This window comes from Magnolia sinica, chromosome 12 (assembly GCF_029962835.1).
Source record: "Magnolia sinica isolate HGM2019 chromosome 12, MsV1, whole genome shotgun sequence".
Classification (NCBI taxonomy): Eukaryota; Viridiplantae; Streptophyta; class Magnoliopsida; order Magnoliales; family Magnoliaceae; genus Magnolia; species Magnolia sinica.
The window spans coordinates 15,932,055-15,956,562 of record NC_080584.1 but is presented as its reverse complement, the minus strand read 5'-3'; the positions used below and the strand labels follow the sequence as shown (position 1 = coordinate 15,956,562).

General features: G+C 38.6%; 2 protein-coding genes across 3 annotated transcripts in view; both read right to left on the bottom strand.

Moving 5' to 3' along the window:
- Window positions 1-768: 768 nt before the first annotated feature.
- Window positions 769-24,107, bottom strand: LOC131221004 (protein CYSTEINE-RICH TRANSMEMBRANE MODULE 9-like). Of its 2 annotated transcripts, none has more exons than XM_058216061.1 (4): window positions 24,038-24,107; window positions 2,512-2,571; window positions 1,195-1,369; window positions 769-923 (listed from the first exon to the last, which is right to left on the bottom strand). In XM_058216061.1, exons 2-4 carry the CDS (start codon window positions 2,543-2,545, stop codon window positions 878-880), a joined length of 255 nt encoding a protein of 84 aa, XP_058072044.1. In that variant the 5' UTR covers window positions 2,546-2,571; window positions 24,038-24,107; the 3' UTR covers window positions 769-877. The 2 variants fall into 2 exon arrangements, with proteins under 2 accessions (XP_058072044.1, XP_058072043.1); XM_058216060.1 differs by lacking the exon at window positions 24,038-24,107 and adding an exon at window positions 16,007-16,092 and having other exon boundaries at window positions 2,512-2,569.
- LOC131221005 (protein CYSTEINE-RICH TRANSMEMBRANE MODULE 4-like) overlaps window positions 14,381-24,508 on the bottom strand; it is a 44,761-nt gene continuing 34,633 nt past the window's right edge. The window contains exons 2-3 of the mRNA XM_058216062.1: window positions 14,887-15,061; window positions 14,381-14,586 (exon numbers count right to left, since the gene is read on the bottom strand). Coding sequence (XP_058072045.1) covers window positions 14,541-14,586; window positions 14,887-15,061 — 221 coding nt within the window. The 3' untranslated portion in view covers window positions 14,381-14,540. The remainder of the gene's footprint in view (window positions 14,587-14,886; window positions 15,062-24,508) is intronic.

Genomic DNA, 24,508 nt, shown 5'->3' with positions numbered 1-24,508 from the left:
TGATGTTATGTTTTTTTCTGCAAGAGATTTTCAACACAAAATTAAATTTATGTGTTCTCTGTAGTTGCTTGATGCTGTGTTTTTTTTTATACAAGAGATTTTCAACACAAAATTAAATTTATGTGTTCTCTGTAGTTGCTTGGTGCTGTGTTTTCTTCTGCAAGAGATTTTCAACACAAAATGAAATTTATGTGTTCTCTGTAGTTGCTTGAATTGTTATATGATTCCATTTGAAATTGCTTCTGCACGGGATAAATTGTGTTAGGGCTTGTCTCATCCTTAACAAGAACCTCATTGTTGAAATACACCCCGTCTACCACTAAGCCATGGAAAGTAACCTATATTGGATCTACCTTTGGATTCATGCCGTAAGATAAGCTGGTGAATCAGAAGGACAATTAGATATGACATACATCACGGTGGGTCCCACAGAGCTTAGGGCTGCAGGAATTTTCTCCAACTTACTGCTGCCATGTCCATTCATTACTATAATGATTGTCAATTCAATTAGTGGAAGACTATTCTAGTTGATGTAACCCCACCCATTATGTCCAATTGATTATTATCCATTCAATTATTATCAGTTTTCAAGACTAGCGGGAGCAGTTGACCCAACCTGGTAGACATAGAATCGAGCCCAAATTTAAAGTTTCTGAACCATGGACCATCGAGGTCGAGCCCACCTCCATGGTCCATCTTATTAGACGTCAGGTGATATTTTTACAAATAAAACTAACCATCTCATAAACGAATTTTAAAAATAATACAATCCCAAAGATGAAATTACTATATCATCCTCTTTTCTTTCTTACATCAAAATGATAGAAAACATAAATAATAGAGGAAGAGAAATCATCCACACATCTTTGGTCACCATTCAAAAGCACGCATCCAAGACGCAGCAGCAACATAAGGCAGCACAACTGCAAGAAAAAAAAGGAAGGAAATTCACAGTAAGTGAAAAAGATCATAAGAAATTAATGGTGTTCAGATCATGATCATGTCAAAATGGTGGGACCTACAAATTGTGGTCGTGGGCCCACACCGATCTCGAATGATCGGACCACTTGGGTAGTTCGATGCACACCGAAAATTAATTTATCAATGGTGATCGAATGGTGGGCGCATGGCCTGTTTGATGAAAAAATAAATAATTTCAAAGAAATAATTAAAATAGAATTAGACCATACTTACCATCCTTTCCAAAATCCATCACCTCTGCTCTTAGTTTCCACAGGAACATGTTGTTGGGGGTACCCAGACCCATCTTTTGTAGGGTACCCCACCGGCGGTGGTGCGGTGGAAGGGTATCCCTCCGTCTGTGGTGGATACGTTTGAGGTGGGTAGGCTTGGCCGGGTGGAGGATAGACTGATCAATCAAAGGGGCATAAGAATCAGATGATCATTAATCCAACGGTGGATATTATTAAAAAAGAAACTAAACAAACAATACATGAATGAAATGATTATGGGTCTATTATCCTAATATGGGTTTAAAACCTCAAGATTGGTGGCTGATTCATAGGGTCGAAAATCGAGTCGAGTTGAGCTGAGTTTTCTTTTTTACTCAAAATGAAAAATTTTATTGAAATAAATAATGGTCGTCCACCTATTTTATGCACCAAAAATTACTTAAATCCCCCCAAAAAATTCCATAAGCTTTAAACTTGGAGTCAATGGATAACTTGGGCTAGTCAAGTTGGGATTGGTGAGCATTTTAAGAGCCAGTCCTTGGAAAATAAATTCTACTAACAAGAGGCTGAATTTGTATTTGGGTTCTTTTGAATTGAATTTACATAAGAATTCAATTTTCAAAATTGTTTTCTTTTACGATTCCCATTTTAAAGATAGGTTGTAAATTGAATTCTTGAGAATAGCTTTCATTGTACCCAACCCGAGGTGCCCGTTATGGAGAACGGCCCCATAATACCCAATTTCAAAAAAAGAAAATGAAAAAAAACCTTGTAATTGATTTGTAATTGTCATAATGGCCGTTATAGGCTCGTGAAGAACTATTATGGGCCAATGCATTAAAAAAAATAAATTCAAATAATTGTAGACAGTTCATGTCATAACAGCTGTAGAGTTGATTGTTATTGCCACCATTATTATCATTATATACATTCATCAAACACTATAAAAGAATTTAATCATTACGGTCCTTGTTATCGTTATTTAATAACTTCATCCAAATATTATAGAAAAATAAATGTCTTGTACTAAAATTTAATTGTAACGGCTGTTACAGGCGCGTGGAAAACTAACATGGGCCGATGACAGTTGTAAAGTTGGTTGTTATGGATACCGTTATCATTATTAAATATATTCATCAAACACTATAAAAGAATTTAATCGTTGCGGTCATTGTAATTGTATTTAATAACTTTATCTATATATTATAGAAAAATAAATCTCTTTTACTAAAATTTCGAACTTTTTATTATTTCAATGAGCCAAGCTAAAACTATTAATATAAATGAATTTAGAGAAAGTATGAAAAATGAAAATTACCTTGTGGAGCTTGGTGTTGCTCGTAGTGACTCATGTTTGAGAGAGAGAGAGAGAGAGAGAGAGTTTACGATGATAAATAAGAAAGGATAGGGTGATGGAAGGATAGTTCGGTGGTTTTTATAGGAAATGCATACTTATATTATAAGAATGGAGGGACGTCGATAACGCGTAGGAACAAATCACACGACAAAAGGAAGGAGGTTCGTCACTTCGCTGGATACCACTCGGTGGATACTTAATCGTAGGGTCCATTGTGATGTATGTACGTTATATCCACACCGTTCATCTGCTTTTTCATCTTCTTTTATGGAACTATATAAAAACGAAGTTGTCTCAAATACCAAGTGGACGACACCACAATAAACAAAGGTGATTGAATGCCTACCATTAAAAGCTTCTTAAGGCTGCAAAAGTTTTGGATCAAGCTCATATCTTTGTTTTCCCTTCATCCAGGTTGGTGTGATCTAATTAACAGATTGGATGGGAAACAGACATTACAGTGGGTCCTAGGAAATTTTAATGGTGGGCATTCTATTACCATTGTTTCCTATAGTGTGGTACCCCTGAGAGTTATATCTGACTCATGTTTAACATCATACTATAAAATTATTTGGTAAAATAGATGAATGGAGTGGATAGAATCGATACATCATAGAAGGACCCACAAATCCGACCTGTACCGACATATTGGTACGAGAGGGGTTGATACCGAACATCAAGCCCCTCTTCTTGGACGCGGACTGCGTAGACGCGGAGGTGTGTTAACGCGGAAAATTTCTGTGGGATCCATATTATTTATGATTTATGCTTAATATCCACACTGTCGACTCTTTTTGTGAGATCAGTTTAGAGCATGAATTAAAAAATGAGGCAGATCCAGAACTCAAATAGGCTAAACCAATGACATGCACCGTTTAAATCTTCCTAAGGCTTATTATGATGTTTATTAGCCATCCAACCTGTTCGTAAGGATGAGGGGAAAACACAAATAGTTTATCCAAAACTTCTGTGGCCTAAAGTTTTCAATGGTATGCATTCAATTCCTGCTGCTTTACGCGTGGCAGGACTTAGTGACGTTCACACCACGCAATCCGCTTCCAAATCTCAAATGAGGTGGCGGAAACAGAAGTAGATATTACACGGACGGACGCCGATTGCGTCCTACCCCTGCCGGTCTCCAGCTGGGAAGGGGAAGGAGCTTTGAGTGGCCACCGTGATGTATGGGTCGTATCTACACCGTCCATTTATTTTTTCTTATCATTTTAGTATATGAAAATACAAGGCTTAAGTGGACTACAGAATAGAGATTAAAATCTTACCATTAAAAACTTCTTGAGGCCACATATATTTTGGATGGAACTGGTATTTGTGTTTTCTTTTCATCCGGGTCTATGTACATTTATGAATAGGTTGGATGGAAAATAAATATAACGGTGGGCTCGAGAAAAGTTTAAACGGTGAGCTTCCTGTGGCGTGGTCTTGAGCCTTGGATCTGCCTCATTTTTTGGCTTATGGTTAAAAATGATTAAAAAATAAATAAAAATAGATGGACGGTGTGGATAAGACTTGTGCATTCCGGTGGCCGCTCAAAACTACTGCCAACTGCGAGCTGGAGACAGGTGGGTTAGGACACAATCCGCGTCCGATATGACACATATATCGTGGTCGACCACAGAGCTTAGGGCCGTAGAAATTCCCCCCGGCTTCCATGAGACACTTATTTGGTGAAATAGGACCATTGGATCTTTCCTTATTAACCATCCAATAAATGTCAACGAATCCAATGGTTAGAAAATCAAATAAGCGTGATTTTTGGTACATCGTACATCTAAAATGGGACACATAATTTGGAAAGTTACTTTGTATTAATTACATCACACATATCCAATATTTAAGTACCCGAGTATCAACCATCACACGTTTCCAGAGCATTAAAACTTTTCTCAAAGAAATAGCCTGCAAAGAAATCGGATTGTGTACTGAGTTTACTCAGTATACTGAGTTACTCAGTAGGCTCTTATCGTACTGAGTAAACTCTGTTGGGCTCACTGTGATTGCATGTGGTTTATCTACACCGTCCATCCATTTTTAGAGATCATTTTAGGCGTCGAGATCAAAATTGAAGTATATCCACACCTCAACTGAACCATACCACATGAAATAGTGGAAGTTTTGGTTTTCACCATTGAAAACTTTCTGAGGCACAAAGTAATGTTTATTTTTCATCCAACCTGTTAATAAGATCAAATAGAAATGAATGAAGGGAAAAAAAAAAATCAGCTTGATCTAAAACTTCTGTGGCGCCTGAGAACTTTTCAACGGTAGAAGTTCAATTCACACTGTTTACGTTGGTGTGGTCCACTCGATATTTTTATAGGTTTTATTTTGGGACTAAAGCCGTAAAATTATCTGCTAAAATGGATGAACGGGTTGAATAAAATGCATTAATTAAGGTGGGCCCCACAGAGTTTACTCAGTACGCTAAGGGTACTGAGTTACTCAGTACGCAATCCCCTTCCGCCTGCAAAGGAGACTTGCAACTCAAGATCCAGTGTGTGTTGTCACACGTCTGGGCCCACACACTGAGGGGTTTGCAGATCAGAGCCATCCATCCCGTTGAATCTTATGCTATAATGAGCCACCTTTAGAAAGTTACGCTTAATGGATGATTGAGACTATCACCATCTGAAAATAAATGTTAAGAGCAATGAAAAGAGGATTTTTAATGGCTTTCATTCAACTTGAAAAATCAAAAGGTTAGGATCGTTGTCGAGGTGTGGTTAAGCGCCAATAGCTTATTTATGGCATTATTTAATATATGGACCGTTCAAATCATAAGATCATTTCATGTCTCATAAGCTTTGTGGATTACGCATGGGGCCCACCGTGGGTTGTATGCTTAGATTGTGTAATGGGGCCTACCCTGGTTTGAAGACTGGGGGGCCTGCCTTGATGTAAGTGTTTTATCCGTTCATCTGTTTTTGTAGCTCATATTAGGGCATGTGAGCCCAAAATTGAAATATATACAAAGCTCAGGTGCCACACTAAAAGAAACAGTGGGAATTGAACGACTATAGTTGAAAACTTCTTGTGGAACACTGAAGTTTTTGATCAAGCTGATATTTGTGTTTTCCCTTCATCCTGATCTATGTGACCTTATGAATAGGTTAGATGACAAATAAACACCACTGTGGGCTCTATAATGGTTTGAACGGTTGATGTCATTGTCATTATGGCCACTTATACCTGTGGTGTGTGCCACTCGAGATTTGGATATGCATCAATTTTGGAATGGAACCTATAAAGGGAGGCGGATTGCATACTGATCTGTGGGGTGTATTTTATCCAATCCGTCCATACATTTTACCAGATGATTTTAGGACCTATCCCAAAAATAAAGCAAATAAAAAGCTAAAATGGACCACACCACAGGAAATAGTGTGAATTGAATGTCTACCATTGAAAATTTCTTCGGGGCCATAGAACTTTTGGATTAGGGTTTATTTTCCATTCATCCATGTTTTTGTGATCTTATGAGAAGGTTGGATGACAAATAAACATCACCATGGGGCCTAGCAAGGTTTCAATGGTGAAATTCATACTCCCACTGTTTCCTGTGGTATGGTCCACTTGAGCTTTGGATAAACTTCAATTTTAGGCTCAACCTTAAAATGATCTGAAAAAACGGATGGACGGAGTGGATAAGTACATTCACTGTGGGCCCAACAGAGTTTACTCAGTACAATAAGAGCATACTGAGTAACTCAGTACGCAATCCGATTTCCCTGTATAAAGCAAGTTAGCTCCACCATGAAAGTTTGGACGCATCAAAATCAAGCCAATCCAACCATCCCACTTTGTATTTTGTGTGCAGGCTAGATGGCCCACATGAATTTATATATATTTATTTATTTATTTTATCAAGTAAGACCGTGTTATTCCAATTCCTCAGCTCATGCCTGAGCTGACCCAATGTTGGGTTCAACATTTCCAGCACGACCTCAACCAATTCGACATAGCCGAATTTTGTACCGTTGGTCTATATATTTTTAGAGACCCCAAAGTGGAATATACCAAAGGTAGCGGTGGGGATTGAGATCAAGCTAATATTTATGATTTCCCTTTATTATGGTCTATGTGACCTGATGAACAGGTTGGATGCCGAATAAACATCATGGTGGGCCCTAGGAAGGTTTCAATGGTGGGCATCATTGTCACCACTGTTTCTTGTGATGTGGTCCCTTCTGTGCTTGCTCTGAATTGATTGGATAAAGCACACACATCCCGGTAGGTCCGGTAAAACCCATGCCCGGCCTATATTGCTAGGTGCTCGTGGGGGTATTAACCAATCCGAGTGCACTCCATTCATGCATTTTGCCATCATTATTACACAATGATTGCATGTATGGAAATACCATGGTATTGTAGCCATCCAATCCCATGTTTGGGATAAAATTTTTGCCAAGGGAAAACACTACTGGATTAAGCAAAATAATGTTTGGTGGACCATGGAATTGTAATCAACGGATCAAATTCACAACGGATGTTGTTCACTTATATATATATATATATATATATATATAAACTAGAATGTCACATGTAAACGATGTATATGGATGGACAGCATGGATAAATGCATAAAGATCAATGTGGGGCCCACATGTGTAATAGATTTCAAAATCAACGGAAATCATGCAAGGAACCAAATGCAATTCCATGGGACTAATTCCATCCCAACTAATCCCAACCTTTCCCACTTGGACGCTATTTCGCTAGGCTTTTGGCTGGTCTCTGTGGGCCCTACCAAGATATATATGTTTTATTGTATCATTTTTTTTCCGATAATTTTAGAGCTTGATAAAATAAAAAATAAAAATAAAAAAATGAGACAAATCTAAATCTCAGGGACCACATCATAAGAAAACAGTAGTGACTGAATGTCGAACATTAAAAACCTCCCAACACCCACCGTAATATTTATTTGAAATCCAACCTATGATTAGGACATACAGACATGCATGGATGCTGGCAAAACAAATACTAGCCTGATCCAAAACTTTTATGGCCTGAAGAAGTTTTAAATGGTCAGAGTTCAATCAACATGTTTATTGTGATGTGGTCCACTTGAGATTTGGACCTACCTTATTTTTTAACTCAAGCCATAAAATGATATGAAAAAATATAATGGATGAACAACCACTAGCTAACTCACTGGCCTGGCATAGAAACTTCAAAGTTAGGATCAAGCTGATATTTGTGTTTTTCCTTGGTCCAAATGAATATGTTGAGAGGGCAAATAGATGCTAAAAATGTTTTATTGGTTGACACTTGAATGAGATTGAGAGAGCTTGTAAGCCAAGGATGTTGAGAGGGAGAAAATTAGAGTTTTTTTTTTTTTTTTGTTCGTAAGTTGTTCAATCTCTTTAGATTATTTGTCATTTGGTGCTATCATGTCTTTTTTTTTTCAAGAGATTTTTGATGTAGAATGGATCGCCGACACTTTCATGTCCAAGATGGTCCAGAGAAGGCCTGATAAGGGGCAGAAGCCATCAAGACCGTTAGAACATTAAAACAGGCATATCTCGCATACCGGAATGAGTTACTCGATGTCCTATATATGATTTTGAGGTAGGATAAGCTACTTTAGCCAACCAACCCGGATATGCCGGGTTGCCCACACCAAATTTGCGAGATTCCATCATATCGACGGCCGAATTCCATGTTTAGTTCCTTTTTTTACTATAAATAATAAGTTTTAGTTTGATTATAACTCTTCATCCGTTTGGCTTTAGGAGTTGTGTCCAACATGAAAAGTGCTTAGAATAATTATGAGAATAACGTAGTTAAACTATATAGGACACTTACTATAAAAGTAAATTTACTATTTATAGTAAGTTAGGAATTTCTAGGAGTTTTAGTTATAGTTTGCTTCTGATTTCTCTTATATTACTTGATATCCCTATTTAAAAGGTTGTGAAGTCATTTATTTCAATCAATCAATTAAAATTTGAATTTATTAGAATTTATTTTTATTTTCTTGCTTTCTTTCCTCGTGAATTCGAGAAGTCTCTGTGAGGAGTTCAGAGAAGCTTCGTAGATTCGGAGTAGTTATCCTTGAGGAAGACTGTGATCGACCTCATCACGTTCATCCCTGCGTCAATTGGTATCAAAACGAGGATTTCCTTCGGGCCGATGACAAATAATGAAGGTATGAAGCAAAATCCTGTGGATGGTGATACAGGGATTCGTTATCTTTTGGAAAGAATGAAAGCTTTCCACCGAGAGAGTCAGGTGACCGTGTAAGGGCTGCTGGCAACCTTTAACCGTATTGCGGATGCACTAATTCTACACTGAGCCCAATGCAATGCTCAACTGCCTGTGGTCGTTGCACGAAGCAACCCTGATTTTCATATAATACCCACTAATAATGGTGAATTGCAGGCTATCACCGTGAACATCAGGAAGCCATTATACATGCCAAGGGTAGAAATAGATTTACAATAAGACAACATCTTTCGAACGAGGTGCACTATAAGCCAAAAAGTATGTAATGTGATCATCAATGTCAGGAGCAGTGAGAATCTCGTGTCGAAAATAATGGTGGAAAAGCTGCAACTGAAAACAGAAAAGCATCCATCTCCATATACGATTGGATGGATCAAGGCAGTCAATAAAATAGAAGTAACCGAACAATACACTATCTTGTTTTCAATTGGTAAAAATTATAAGGATTAAGTATTTAGTGACGTAGTCGACACAAAAGTTTGTCATATGTTACTTGGTCGATCATGACAAAATAATATTGATGCTATTGCTACGCATAGAGGTCAAGATAACATATTCAAATTTAATAAAGATTTTAGAAAGATTGGCCTCCTCTCTATCAGAGCGGAGAACCAACCCAAAACTTCTAAAGTAGAGGGACAATCTATCACAATTGAACATGTTTTTGTTAAACAATCTGAGGAAACAAGAGATATATATCTATTAGTTGAAAATAAAGAATATATGGAGCATATGAACATCCCGGGGGATTTGAAGCCAGTGTTATAGGAGTTCAAGGCGATTGTGCTTGATGAACTCCCCAATAAATTTCTTCCCATACGAGATATACAAAACCATATTGATCTTGTCAGAGGGATAAGTCTGCCTAATTGTCTACATTATGAGAAGGAATGTGGGATCTTAAAGGCAGAAGTGAAAGAATTAATCCATAGTAGCCAAGTCAAGAAGAACATGAGTATATGTATTGTGTCAACTCAAGAGTCTAATGTTAAATACAAGAAAATGGCTAATAAACATCGACATCAAAAGTTATCTCAGAATCATGAACCAAGCCCCTTGACTAACTCGAGGACAAGTTTTTTCCAAGAGGAAGGGTCTGATGTAGAAAGTGCTTTAGATATATTTCTAGCATGGTTAGACCAAAAGAAGGTGAACCGTAAATTGATCATAACTTTTGATCCGGGCATTATTACGGCGCACAGACGAAGTATCATGAACAGAAGCAGCACGAGAACTCAAGGATGAGTTCTTTTGAAGTGGAGGGGACTAATGTAGAGCGGGTCGTGGACGCTTTCATGTTCAAGATGGACCAGAGAAGGCCCGATTAGAGGCAGAAGCTATTAAGACCGTCAGAACCTTAAAATAAGCATATCTCGCAAACCGGAATGAGTTACTCGATGTACCATATATGATTTTGGGGTAGGACGAGATACTTTAGCCCACCAACCCAAGATACATAGGATGCTTACTATAAAAGTAAATTTATTATTTATAGTAAGTTACGAATTTCTAGGAGTTATAGTTATAGTTTGCTTCTGATTTCTCTCATATTGCTTAGTATCCCTATTTAAAGGGTTACGAACTCATTTATTTCAATCAATCAATTAAAATTCAAATTTATTAGAATTTATTTCTATTTTCTTGCTTTCTTTCCTCGTGGATTCGATAAGTCTCTGTGAGGAGTCCAAAGAAGCTTCGTGGATTCGGAGTAGTTATCCTTGAGGAAGACAGTGATCGACCTCATCACATTCATCCCTACGTCAATTTTCCATATAAAATTCATGTATTTTCCATAGTTGCTTAACTTTTCCTTTCCTTAATGTATTATGTAATTTCATCTAAGGTTGCTTTCGCGCCAGACAAGTCGCATTAGGACTTACCATGTTTCCAACAAATCCTCATTATTGAAACACACTCTGTCTATCACTAAGCCATGGAAAGAGACCTAATTTGGATCTACCTTTGGGTTCATGCCGTGAGATGAGCCGGTGAATCAGAATGACTGTATATATTTGACACATACATCATGGTGGGTCCCACAGAGCTTAGGGCTACAATAATTTTCCACAGCCTACTGCTACCATGTCCATTCAATATTACTTATAAAATATTGTCAATTCAATTATTAGTGGAAGACTATTCTAGTTGATGTAAGCCCACCCATCATGTCCAATTGATTATTTTCCAAGACTAGCTGGAGCAGTTGACCCAACATGGTAGACATAGAATCGAGCCCGAATTTCAAGTTTCTTAACCATGTACCATCGAGGTAGAGCCCACGTGGTCCATCTTATTAGACGTCAGATGATAGAACCCACCTCCCACATGGTCCATCTTCAGATGATAATTTTCAAAATAGAACTAACCATCGCATAAATGAATTTTAAAAATAATACAATCCCAAAGAGAGGAAATGACTATATCATTCTCTTTTCTTTTTTACATCAAAATGATGGAAAACATAAATAATAGAGGAAGAGAAATCATCCACACATCTTTGGTCACCATTCAAAAGCACGCATCCAAGACGCAGCAGCAACATAAGGCAGCACAACTGCAAGAAGAAAAGAAGGGTAAATCACAGTAAGTGAAAAAGATCATAAGAAATTTATGGTGTTCAGATCATGATCAAGTCAAAATGGTGGGACCCACACCAATCTCGAATGATCGGACCACTTGGGTAGTTCGATGCATGCCGAAAATTAATGTATCGATCAATGGTGATCGAATGGTGGGCGCACGGCCTGTTTGATGATCACACTGACGGTCCCGGTATGTTCGATAAAAAAATAAACACCACTGTGGGCCCTACGAAGGTTTCAAAAGTGGTGGACGTCATTAGCATTATTGCCACTTTTTCAACGGTGGTGGACGTCATTATCATTATTACCGCTTTTTCAACGGTGGTGATTTGGATATGTTTCAATTTGGGCATTATGCTCTAAAATGGGATGGCCCCACAGAATTTTCACACCGGTCGGAACCTGTAAAGCAGGTTAGCCCCACCATGGAAGTTTGGACGCCTCAAAATCAAGCCAATCCAACTGTCATCATTGTGGGTCCTTCTTTGTATTTGGTAACCCCTCTCAACTTTTGCACGTGGTGTGGCCCATGCAAGTCACAGATTAACTTGATTTTTAAGACCTAGGCCCACCATGGAATGGTGCATCTGATTGATGGTGTTGATTTTTGACATACATCACGTGGGCCCACACAACTCGACCTCGTGGGAAGTTCCCATGAGCTCGACCACATGAAACCTTTTCCACACACACATATATATAGTAAGACCATATTATTCCAATTCCTCAGCTCATGCCACACCCATCACGATGGGTCCACACAACTTGACCTCGTGGGAAGTTCCCATGAGCTTGACCGCATAAAACCTTTTCCATATATATATATGCCTGACCTAACCCAACTTCGGGTTCAAGATTTCCAGCACGACCCTGACCCTATCCCACATGGCTGAATTTTGGACGGTCCTGGCAGGGGCTCTGTCAGTCCGTCCATCTATTTTTACAGATCATTTTAGGGTATAAGCCCCAAAGTGGACTGCACAAAAGGAAGCAATGGGGATTGAGATCAAGCTAATATTTATTTTTCCCTTCGATATGGTCTATGTGACCTTATAGACAGGTTGGATGGTCCCTAGGATGGTTTCAGCAGTGGGCATCATTGTCTCCACTGCTTCCTGTGATGTGGTCCACTTGAGGCTTTGATTGGATGATGCACACACACCACTGTGGGTAGGTCCTACAGAGCCCATGCCAAGACCGTCCATCTCTTGTTAGGTATTAGTGGAGGTAGTACCCAATCCACGGGCACTCCATTCATGCATTTGTCAGCTCAATTAGGTCATGAGCCAAAAAATGAGGCAAATCCAAAGCTTGAGTAGACCACACTATAAGAAACAATGGGATTGCATGCCCACCATTAGAAACTTAACTCTCTTTGGATGGCCAGCTATTGGCCAGTGCTTGGTGGGTCCTACAATGATGTATATGTTTTATCCATGCCATTTTTTCTGATAATTTTAGAGCTTGATCTAGAAAAATGAGTCAGATCTATATCTAAGGGACCACAATGGATGGAGGTAAGACAAATACTAGTTTGATCCAAAACTTTTAGGGCCTGAGGAAGTTTTTAATGGTGGGCGTTCAACAACATGTTTCTTGTGATTTGGTCCACTTGAGATTTGGACCAACTCATGCCACAATGATACGAAAAAAAAAAAAAAAACATGAATGAACAGTCACTAGTTGCTTCACTGCCTGGCACAGAAACTCCGAAGTTTGGTTCAAGCTTATTTTTGTATTTTTCCTTCATCCAAATGAATAGGTTAGATGGCAAACGGATGCTAGAAATGTTTTATTGGTTGGCATTTGAATGAGATTGAGAGAGCTTCAAAAGGGTGAAAACTAGACTTTTCACACCTAAAAGTTGTTCCATCTCTTCTAACTTTTTTGTTACTGTGGATTGTTTGTTGCTTGATACTGTGTTTTTTTTTTTTTTTTGGCAAGGGATTTTCAACATAAAATTTATGTGTTCTCTATAGATGCTTGAATTGTTGTGTGATTCCGTTTGAAATTACTTCCGCGCCGGACAAATTGTGTTAGGGCTTGTCACATCCCCAACAAGAACTCATTGTTGAAATATACTCTGTCTACCACTAAGCCATGGAAAGGAACCTAATTTGGATCTACCTTTGGGGTTCATCAAGGGTGTGAATTAGAAGGACAGTATAGATATTACACATACATCATGGTGGGTCCCATGCAGGAATTTTCTCCAACTTACTGCTATGTCCATTCATTACTATAAATATTGTCAATTCAATTATTGGCGGAAGACTATTTTAGTTGATGTAACCCCATCCATTATGTCCAATTGATTATTGTCCATTCAATTATTATCGGTTTTCAAGACTAGCAAGAGCACCCAACCTAGTAGACATAGAATCGAGCCTGAATTTAAAGTTTTTGAACTCTGGACTATTGAGGTTAGAGTTGGGCAGAATCCGACCCGATCCGAACCGAACTAAAGGCTTGGATCGGTGCAGTTCGAGTAGGACCACTCAGATCCGATCGTACATCGGATCGAGTTCGGATCGTGGTCAATCCGGACCGATCTGATCTGAAATCCGATTTGAATGGATCGGATTGGATCCAGTCGGGTACTATACAAGTAATACTTTTTATTTTCATTTTTTTACCACCAACCTCTCTCAAACGAAGCCCTAATCCCTCCTCTTTCTCTACCCAAAAAGAGCCGCACCCACCCATCTCTCCTCCTTTCTCTCCCTCTTCCTATCTCTCCTCCTTTCTCTCTTGATCTTGACATCGATTGGACGAACTCAACTCGATCCGACTCGGTTCGGGTCAGGCTAGTAAGGATTTAGATCGGATCGAGTTAGCCCTGCTGGACTCGGTCTCAGATCGAATCGAGTTCGAATCAAGTTCTTGAAAAAATCGGATCGAGTTGAGTTGGACCCAATCCGATCCAACTCGACTTGATGCCCAAATCTAATCGAGGACGAGCCCACCTCCTACATGGTTCATCTTATTAGATGTAGACAATATTTTTCCAAATAAAACTAACCATCTCGTAAATGATTTTTAAAAATAATACAATCCCAAAGAGGAAATGAGTATATCATCCTCTTTTCTTTTTTACATCAAAATGACAGAAACCATAAATAATAGAGGAAGAGAAATCATCCACACATCTTTGGTCACCATTCAAAAGCATGCATCCAAGACGCAGCAGCAACATAAGGCAGCAAAACTGCAAGAAGGAAAAAACGGAAAATCACAGTAAGTGAAAAAGATCATAAGAAATTAATGGTGTTCAGATCATGATCAAGTCAAAATGGTGGGACCCACTAATTGTGGTTGTGGGCCCTCGCCGATCTCAAATGACCGGACCACTTGGGTAGTTCGATGCACGTTGAAAATTAATGCATCAATGGTGATCAAATGGTGGGCGCACGGCCTGTTTGATTATTACACTGACGGTCGAGATATGTTTGATAAAAAAATAAAAAATTTCAAAGAAATAATTAAAATCGAATTAGACCATACTTACCATCCTTTCCAAAATCCATCACCTCTGCTCTTAGTTTCCACGGGAACATGTTGTTGGGGGTACCCAGACCCATCTTTTGTAGGGTACCCCATCGGCGGCGGTGCGGTGGGAGGGTATCCCTCCATCTGCGGTGGATACGATTGAGGTGGGTAGGCTTGGCCGGGTGGAGGATAGACTGATCAATCAAAGGGCCATAAGAATTAGATGATCATTAATCCAATGGTGGATATTATTCAAAAAGAAACTAAACAAACAATACATGAATGAAATGATCATGGGTCTATTATCTTAACATGGTTTTAAAACCTCAAGATTAGTGGTTGATTCATAAGGACCAAAATCGAGTGGAGTTGAGCTGAGTTTTCTTTTTTTTCTTAAAAATGATAGAATTTATTGAAATAAATAATCGTCATCCACCTATTTATGCACCAAAAATTAAATAAATCCTCCAAAAAATCCCATAAACTTGAAACTTAGACTCAATAGATGACATGGGCTAGTCAAGCTGGGATCGGTGAGAATTTTAAGAGCCGGCCCTTGGAAAATAGATTCTACTAATGAGAGGCTGCATTTATATTTGGGTTCTTTGGAATTGAATTTCAAAAAGAATTCAAATTTCAAAATTGATCCCTTTTATGATTCCCATTTTAAAGATAGGTTGAAAATTGAATTCTTGAGAATAGTTTTCACCATTAATTTGTAATGGTCGTAACCGCCGTTATATGCGCATGAAGAACTAATATGGGCTGATACATTAAAAAAATAAATAAACATTCAAATAATTATTTAAGGGTTTTTGGCCTATGTCATAACAGCTGTAAAGTTGGTCATTATGGTCACGTTACCGTTATTAAATACATTCACCAAATGATATAAACGAGTCTAACCGTTACAGCTATTGTTATCGTTATTTAATAACCTTATTTAAATATTATAGAAAAATAAATCTCTTTTACTAAAATTTCGACCCTTTTATTATTTCAATGAGCCAAGCTAAAACTATTAATATAAATGAATTTAGAGAAAGTATGAAAAATGAAAAATTCCTTGTGGAGCTTGGTGTTGCTCGTGGTGACTCATGTTTGAAAGAGAGAGAGAGAGAGAGAGAGAGAGAGAGAGATTTGGATGGATTGAAGGGTAAGATAATAAGAGAGGATGGGTGATGGAACAATGGTTAGGTGGTTTTTATAGGAAAGGCATACTTATATTATAAGAATGGAGGGACGGCTATAACGCGCAGGAACAAATCACACGACAAAAGGAAGTAGGTTCGCGGCTTCGGTGGATGCCACAACCTCGGTGGATACTTAATTGTAGGGTCCACTGTGATGTATTTATGTTATATCCACACCGTTAGTCTGTTTTTCCATCTTCTTTCATGGAATTATATAAAAATTAAATTGTCCCAAATACCAAGTGGACCACACCACAAGAAACAAAGGTGACTGAATAGCCACCATTAAAAGCTTTTAGGGCCGTAAAAGTTTTGGTTCGACCTCATATCTTTGTTTTACCTTCATCCAGGTTGGTGTGATCTAGTTAACATATTGGATGGGAAACAAGCATTACATTGAGTCCTAGGAAATTCTAATGGTGGATGTTCAATCACCACTGTTTCCTGTAGTGTGGTCTACTTGATATTTAGATCGTCCTCATTTTTAAGATCACTCGATAAAATTATCTGGTAAAATCAATACATCATGTGAGGGCCAAAAACTCCGACCTGTACCAACATATTCGTACGAGAGGGGTCGATACCGACTTCGAGCCCCTCTTCTTGGACGCGCCGCGGTGTGTTAACGCCGAAAATTTCTGTGGGTTCCACATTATTTATGATTTATGCTTAATATCCACACCGTCTATTCTTTTTACGAGATCATTTTAGAGTATGGGCCAAAACATGAGATAGATCCAAAACTCAATTAGACTACACCAAAGATATCCACCGTTTAAATCTTCATAGCCCATTATACTGTTTATTAGCCATCCAACCTGTTCCTAAGATCAGGCATACTTAGATGAGGAGAAAACACAAATACGAGCTTATCTAAAACTTCTGTGGCCCTAAAAGTTTTCAATGGTAGGCATTCAATTCCTACTGCTTTATGTGGTGTGATCCACCTGATGTTTGGATCCATTTTATTTTTGGGTTCATGCCCTTAAATAATCCGAAAAAACGGATGGACGGTGTGGATATATCACCTGCATCATGGTGGGGCTCACAGGACTTGCTGACGTGAGTCCTTACAAAGGATGGACGGTGTAGATATAGCACATGCATGGCAGGACTTAGTGACGTCCACACCACGCAATCCGCTTCCAAATCTCAAATGAGGTGGCGTAACAAAAGTTGTTATGTCACGGACGCGGACTGCGTCCTACCTCTGCCAGTCTCCAGCTGGGAATGGGAAGGAGCTTTGAGTGGCCACCGTGATGTATGGGTCTTATCTACACTGTTCATCTATTTTTTCTTATCATTTTAGCGTATAAACCCAAAAATGAGGCAGATACAAGGCTTAGGTGGACTACACTATGAAGATTAAAAATCTTACCATTGAAAACTTCTTGAGGCCACCTAAATGTTGGATGGAGCTGATATTTGTGTTTTCTCTTCATCCGGGTCTATGCAACTTTATGAATAAGTTGAGTGGAAAATAAATATTATAGTGGGCCCTAGAAAAGTTTCAACGGTGAGCTTCCTGTCTTGTGGTCCACTTGAGCCTTGGTTCTACCTCATTTTTTAGCTTATGGCCGAAAATGATAATACTATGCGCTCGACCTCACGAGTCCGTCGCATGAGGTCAAGCTGTGTGGACCCCACCGTGATGCGTTTCGAACATTTATCCCATCAGTCAGATGCATCATTCCATCATGGACCTAGGTCTCAAAAATTAAGTCAATCCGTGACTTTTGTGGGCCACACCACATACAGAAGTGGGGAGGGGCCGTGCACCATTAAAATATTTGGGCCCACCGAGATGTATTTTGAAAATCCAGTCCATCCATTATGTGTGTCTCACTTGGATGAGGGTTCAGACCAATTTTCAGCAGCATTCAAAACTCAGGTGGGCCCCACCAAGTGCTTTTATATGTTTTAACGGTGTCTTCACATGATTTTAGATGGTATGGCCCACCTAAGTTCAGCATACGGTTGAGTTTTGGGATATCCCATAATTTAGAGGGGACCCATCAAATGCACAGTGTTGATGGTCGACAGGCATCACGGTGGGGCCCACACAGCCCGCCCTCACGGGAGCTTATCATGAGGTGAGTGCATAGTACCTTTTCCCTTATATATATATATGGACGGTGTGGATAAGACTCATGCATTACGGTGGCCACTCAAAACTCCTAACCATTCCCAGTTGGAGACGGGCAGGATAGGACGCAATCCGCATCCGACATGACACATACATCATGGTGAGCCACAGAGCTGAGGGCCTTAGTAATTTTCCCCAGCTTCCATGAGACACTTATTTGGTGAAATAGGACCATTGGCTCTTTCCTTATTAACCATCTAATAAATGTCAACGAATCCAATGGTTAGATAATCTAAATAAGCCTGATTTTGGTACATTGTACATCTAAAATGGGACACATAATTTGGAAAGTTACTTTGTATTAATTACATCACACATATCCAATATTTATCACACATATCCAATATTTAAGCACCCGAGTATCAACCATCACACGTTTCCAGAACATCAAACCTTTTCTCAAAGAAATGGCCTGCAAAGGAGACTTGCAACTCAAGATCCAGTGTGTGCTGTCACACGTCGGGGCCCACACACTGACGGGTTTGCAGATCAGAGCCATCCGTCCCGTTGAATCTTATGCTATAATGAGCTACCTTTAGAAAGTTACGCTTAATGGATGATTGAGATTATCACCATCTGAAAATAAATGTGATTTTTAACGGCTTTCATTCAACTTCAAAAATCAAAAGGTTAGGATCGTTGTCGAGGTGTGGTTAAGTGCCAATAGCTTATTTATGGCATTATCTAATATATGGACCGTTCAAATCATAAGATCATTTCATGTCTCATAAACTTTGTGGATTACGCATGGGGCCCACCGTGGGTTGTATGCTTAGATTGTGTAATGAGGCCCTACCATGGTTTGAAGACTGGGGGGACTGCCTTGATGTAAGTCTTTTACCCGTGTTCATCTGTTTTTTTAGCTCATATTAGGGCATATGAGCCCAAAATTGAAATATAAAGCTCAGGTGCCACAACAAAAGAAAAGGTGGGAATTGAACGGCTATAGTTGAAAACTTCTTGTGGGCCGCCGAAGTTTTTGATCAAGCTGATGTTTGTGTTTTCCCTTCATCCTGAAATATGTGACCTTATGAATAGGTTAGATGACAAACAAACACCACTGTGGGCCCTATAATGGTTTGAACGGTTGATGATGTAGAGCGGGTCGCGGACAGTTTCATGGCCAAGATGGATCAGAAAAGGCCCGGTCGACGACAGAAGTGATCCGGATCATCGGACCTTAGATCGGGCGTATCTTGCAATCCGGAATGAGTTATCTGACGTAAAATATATGATTTTGGGGTAGAACGAGCTACTTTAGCCAACCAACCAGCTATGCCGGGTTGCGCAGCCCGGAATTGCGAAAAACCCCTTGATCGATGGTCGTTTCTCTGTTTTAATTTCGTTTTTACTATAAATAGTAAGTTTTAGTTTGATTATAACTCTTCATCTGTCGGGCTTTAGGAGTTGCGCCCAACGTGAAAAGAGCTTAGAATAATTAGGAGAACGGTCTGGTGAAGCCAAATAGGACACTTATTATTTTTGGCCGAAAACCTTGCGCACTAGTAGCATCACGACCGTCTATAAATAGTAAGTTTACTATTTATAGTAAGTCGCGGATTCTAGGAGTTTGAGTTGTAGTTTGATTCTAATTTCTTTCCCATTGCTTGGTACCCTTATTTAAAGGATTGTGAACTCGTTTTTAATTATTCATCAATCAATTTTGAATTTATTAGAATTTATTTCTATTTTCTGCTTTCTTTCCTTGTGGATTCGAGAAGTCTCTATGAAGAGTCCAGAGAAGTTCCGTGGATTCGGAATAGTTATCCTCTTGAGGAAGACGGTGCTCGACCTCACGTTCTCCCCTGCGTCAGTTGATGACATTATCATTGTGGCCACTTTTACCTGTGGTGTGTGCCACTCAATTTTGGAATGGAACCTGTAAAGCAGGTTAGCTCCATCGTTAAAGTTGGACGACTCAAAATCAAGCCAATCCAACCATCCCACTTTGTATTTGGTGTGCAGGCTAGATGGCCAACACGAATTTTTATTTTTTAATTTATTATTTTATCAAGACAGACCATATTATTCCAATTCCTCAGCTCATGCCTGAGCTGACCCAATGTTGGGTTCAACATTTCCAGCACAACCTCAACCAATTCGACATAGCTGAATTTTGCGCTCTGTGGGGTCCATTGTGATGTTTGTGTTTTATCCTACCGTCCCTCTATCTATTTTTACATATCATTTTAGAGCATGGCCCCCAAAGTGGACTACACCAAAGGTAGCAGTGGGGATTGAGATCAAGCTAATATTCATGTTTTCCCTTTATTATGGTCTACATGATCTTTAGAATAAGTTAGATGACAAATAAACATCATGGTGAACCCCACGAAGGTTTCAATGGTGGGCGTCATAGTCACCGCTGCTTCTTGTGATGTGGTCCTTTCTGTGCTCATGCTCTAAAATGGATTGGATAAAGCACATACATCCCGGTAGCCATGCCAGGACTGTTCATCTCTTGCTAGGTCCTAGTGGGGGTATTAACCAATCCAAGTGCACACCATTCATGCATTTTGCCATCATTATTGCACAATGATTGCATGTCTGAAAATACTATGGTATTGTAGTCATCCAATCCCATGTTTGGGATAAATTTTTTGCTAAGGAAAACCACTAGTCTATTAAGCAAAATAATGTTTGGTGGACCATGGAATTGTAATCAATGGACCAAATTCACAATAGATGTTGTTCACTTGTACATATATAACCAAAATGTCACATGTAAACGATGTATATGGATGGACGACATGGATAATCGCATGGATCAATGTGGGGCCCACATGTGTATTGGATTTCAAAATCCACGAAAATCATGCAAGGAACCAAATGCAATTCCATCCCACCTAATCCCAACCTTTTCCACATGGACACAATTTCGCTGGCCAGCTATTGATTGGTGCTCCGTGGGTTTTATTATGATATATGTGTTTTATCCACATCATTTTTTTCTGATAATTTTAGAGCTTGATCAAAAAATTGAGACAAATGGGACCACGTACACCATAAGAAAAGAATAGTAATTGAATGTTACCTTTAAAAACCTCCCAATGCTCGCCATAATGTTTATTTGACATCCAAGCTATTGAATAGGACATACAGACATGGATAGTGGCAAAAAAAAAAAAAAAAAAAAAAAAAAAAAAAAAAAAGAAAAAAATACCAGCCTGATCCAAAACTTTTATGGCCTGAAGAAGTTTTAAATGGTGGGTGTTCAATCAACATGTTTATTGTGATGTGGTACACTTGAGATTTGGACCTACCTTATTTTTTAACTCAAGCCATAAAATGATATTGAAAAAAATAATGGATGAACACCCACTAGCTACCTCACTGGCCGGCATAGAACCTTCAAAGTTTGGATCAAGCTGATATTTGTGTTTTTCCTTGGTCCAAATGAATATGTTAAGAGGGCAAATAGGTGCTAAAAAGGTTTTATTGATTGACACTTGAATGAGATCGAGAGAGCCTATAAGCCAAGGATTTTGTCAGTAAGTTGTTCAATCTCTTTAGAATATTTGTGGCTTTTTTTTTTTTTTCACAGGAGATTTTCAATATAAACTTCAGGTATTTTCTATAGTTGCTTTACTTTTTCTTTCCTTATTACATTATGTAATTCTATCTAAGGTTGCTTTCTCGACAAAAACCTCATTGTTGAAACGGAACACTTTGTCTATCACCAAGTCATGGAAAGAGACCTAATTTGAATGTGCCACTAAACCATGGAAAGAGACCTAATTTGGATCTACCTTTGGGTTGATGCCGTGAGATGAGCCAGTGAATCATAATGACTGTGTATATATGACACATACGTCATGGTGGGTCCCACATAGCTTAGGGCTGCAATAATTTTCCACAGCTTACTGCTACCATGTCCATTCAATATTACTTATAAAATATTGTCAATTCAATTATTAGTGGAAGACTATTCTAGCTGATGTAAGCCCACCCATTATGTCCAATTGATCATTTTCCATTCAATTATTATCGGTTTTCAAGAGTAGCTGGAGCAGTTGACCCAACCTGGTTGACATAGAATCGAGCCTGAGTTTCGAGTTTCAGAACCATGGACCATCAAGGTAGAGGCCACCTCTCACATGGTCCATCTTATTGGACCTCAGATGTTATTTTTCCAAATGAAACTAACCATCTCATAAATGAATTTTAAAAATAATACAATCCCAATGAGGAAATGAAAATATCATCCTCTTTTCTTTTCTTTTTTTTTACATCAAAATGATAGAAAACATAAATAATAGAGGAAGAGAAATCATCCATACATCTTTGGTCACCATTCAAAAGCATGCATCCAAGACGCAGCAGCAACATAAGGCAGCACAACTGCGAGAAGAAAAGAAGGGAAAATCACAGCTGTAAGTGAAGAAGATCATAAGAAATTAATGGTGTTCAGATCATGATCAAGTCAAAATGGTGGGACCCACAAATTATGGTTGTGGGCACACGCCGATCTCGAATGATCGGACCACTTGGGTAGTTCGATGCACGTCGAAAATTAATGTATCAACGGTGATCGAATGGTGGGCGCACGGCCTGTTTGATGATCACACTGACGGTTGAGATATGTTTGATAAAAAACTAAAAAATTTCAAAGAAATAATTAAAATCGAATTAGACCATACTTACCATCCTTTCCAAAATCCATCACCTCTGCTCTTAGTTTCCACAGGAACATGTTGTTGGGGGTAACCAGACCCATCTTTTGTAGGGTACCCCACTGGCGGTGGTGCAGTGGGAGGGTATCCCTCCGTCTGCGGTGGATACGATTGAGGTGGGTAGGCTTGGCCGGGTGGAGGATAGACTGATCAATCAAAGGTCCATAAGAATCAGATGATCATTAATCCAATAGTGGATATTATTCAAAAAGAAACTAAACAAACAACACATGAATGAAATGATCATGGGTCTATTATCCTAACATTCATGGTTTTAAAACCTTAAGATTAGTGGTTGATTCATAGGGAACAAAATCGAGTCAAGTTGAGCTGAGTTTTCTTTTTTACTTAAAAATGATAGAATTTATTAAAACAAATAGTCGTTGTCCACCTATTTATACGCCAAAAATTATATAAATCCCCTGAAAATTTCCATAAGCTTGAAACTTAGACTCAATGGATGACTTGGGCTAGTCAAGCTGGGATTGGTGAGTATTTTAAGGGCAGGCACTCGTTGTAAAATACATTCTACTAACAATAGGCTGAATTTGTCTTTGGGTTTTTTGGAATTGAATTTCAACAAAAATTCAATTTTAAGAATTAATTACTTTTATGATTCCCAATTTTAAGATAGCTTGTAAATTGAATTCTTGAGAATAGCTTTCATTGTACTCAACCCGGTAGCGGAGGTGCACATCATGCAATACTGGCCCCATAATGCCTAATTTCAAAAAAATTAAAGAAAAAAAATATATATAATTGATTCGTAATGGTTGCAACGGTCGTTATAGGCGTGTGAAGAACTAACATGGACCGATGCATTTTTTTACTTAAAAAATTTCAAATCATTATAGACCGTTTATATATAGCTTATGTCATAACAGCTGTAACGTTGGTCCTTATAGCCGACGTTATCATTATTAAATATCTTCATGAAACACTAAAAAAAATTTGATCGTTATGACCATTGTTATCGTTATTTAATACATTTATTTAAATATATTGAGTAAAAAAAATAAATCTCTTTTACTAAAATTTTTAAAAGATTTCAATGAGCCCAGCTAAAACCATTAACATAAATAAATTTAGAGAAAGCATGAAAAATGAAAACTACCTTGTGGAGCGTAGTGACTCATGTTTGAGAGAGAGAGAGAGAGATTTGGATGGATTGAAGGGTTAGGATGATAAAAGAGGATGGGGTGATGGAAGGATGGTTGGGTGGTTTTTATAGGAAATGCATGCTTATATTATAAGAATAGAGGGATGGCTATAACGCGTAGAAATAAATCACACGACAAAAGCAGGTTTCGTGGCTTCGCGGGATACGACGAGGTCGGTGGATACTTAATTGTAGGGTCCACTGTGATGTATTTACGTTATATTCACACCGTTCATCTGTTTTTCCATTTTCTTTCATGGCATTATATTATATAAAAAATGAAGTTGTCCCAAATACCAAGTGGACCACACAACAAGAAACAAAGGTGATTGAATGCCCACCATTAAAAGCTTCTTAGGGCCGCAAAAGTTTTGGATCGAGATCATATCTTTGTTTTCCCTTCATCCAGGTTGGTGTGATCTAATTAACAGATTGGATAGGAAACAAACATTACAGTGGTCCTAGAAAAT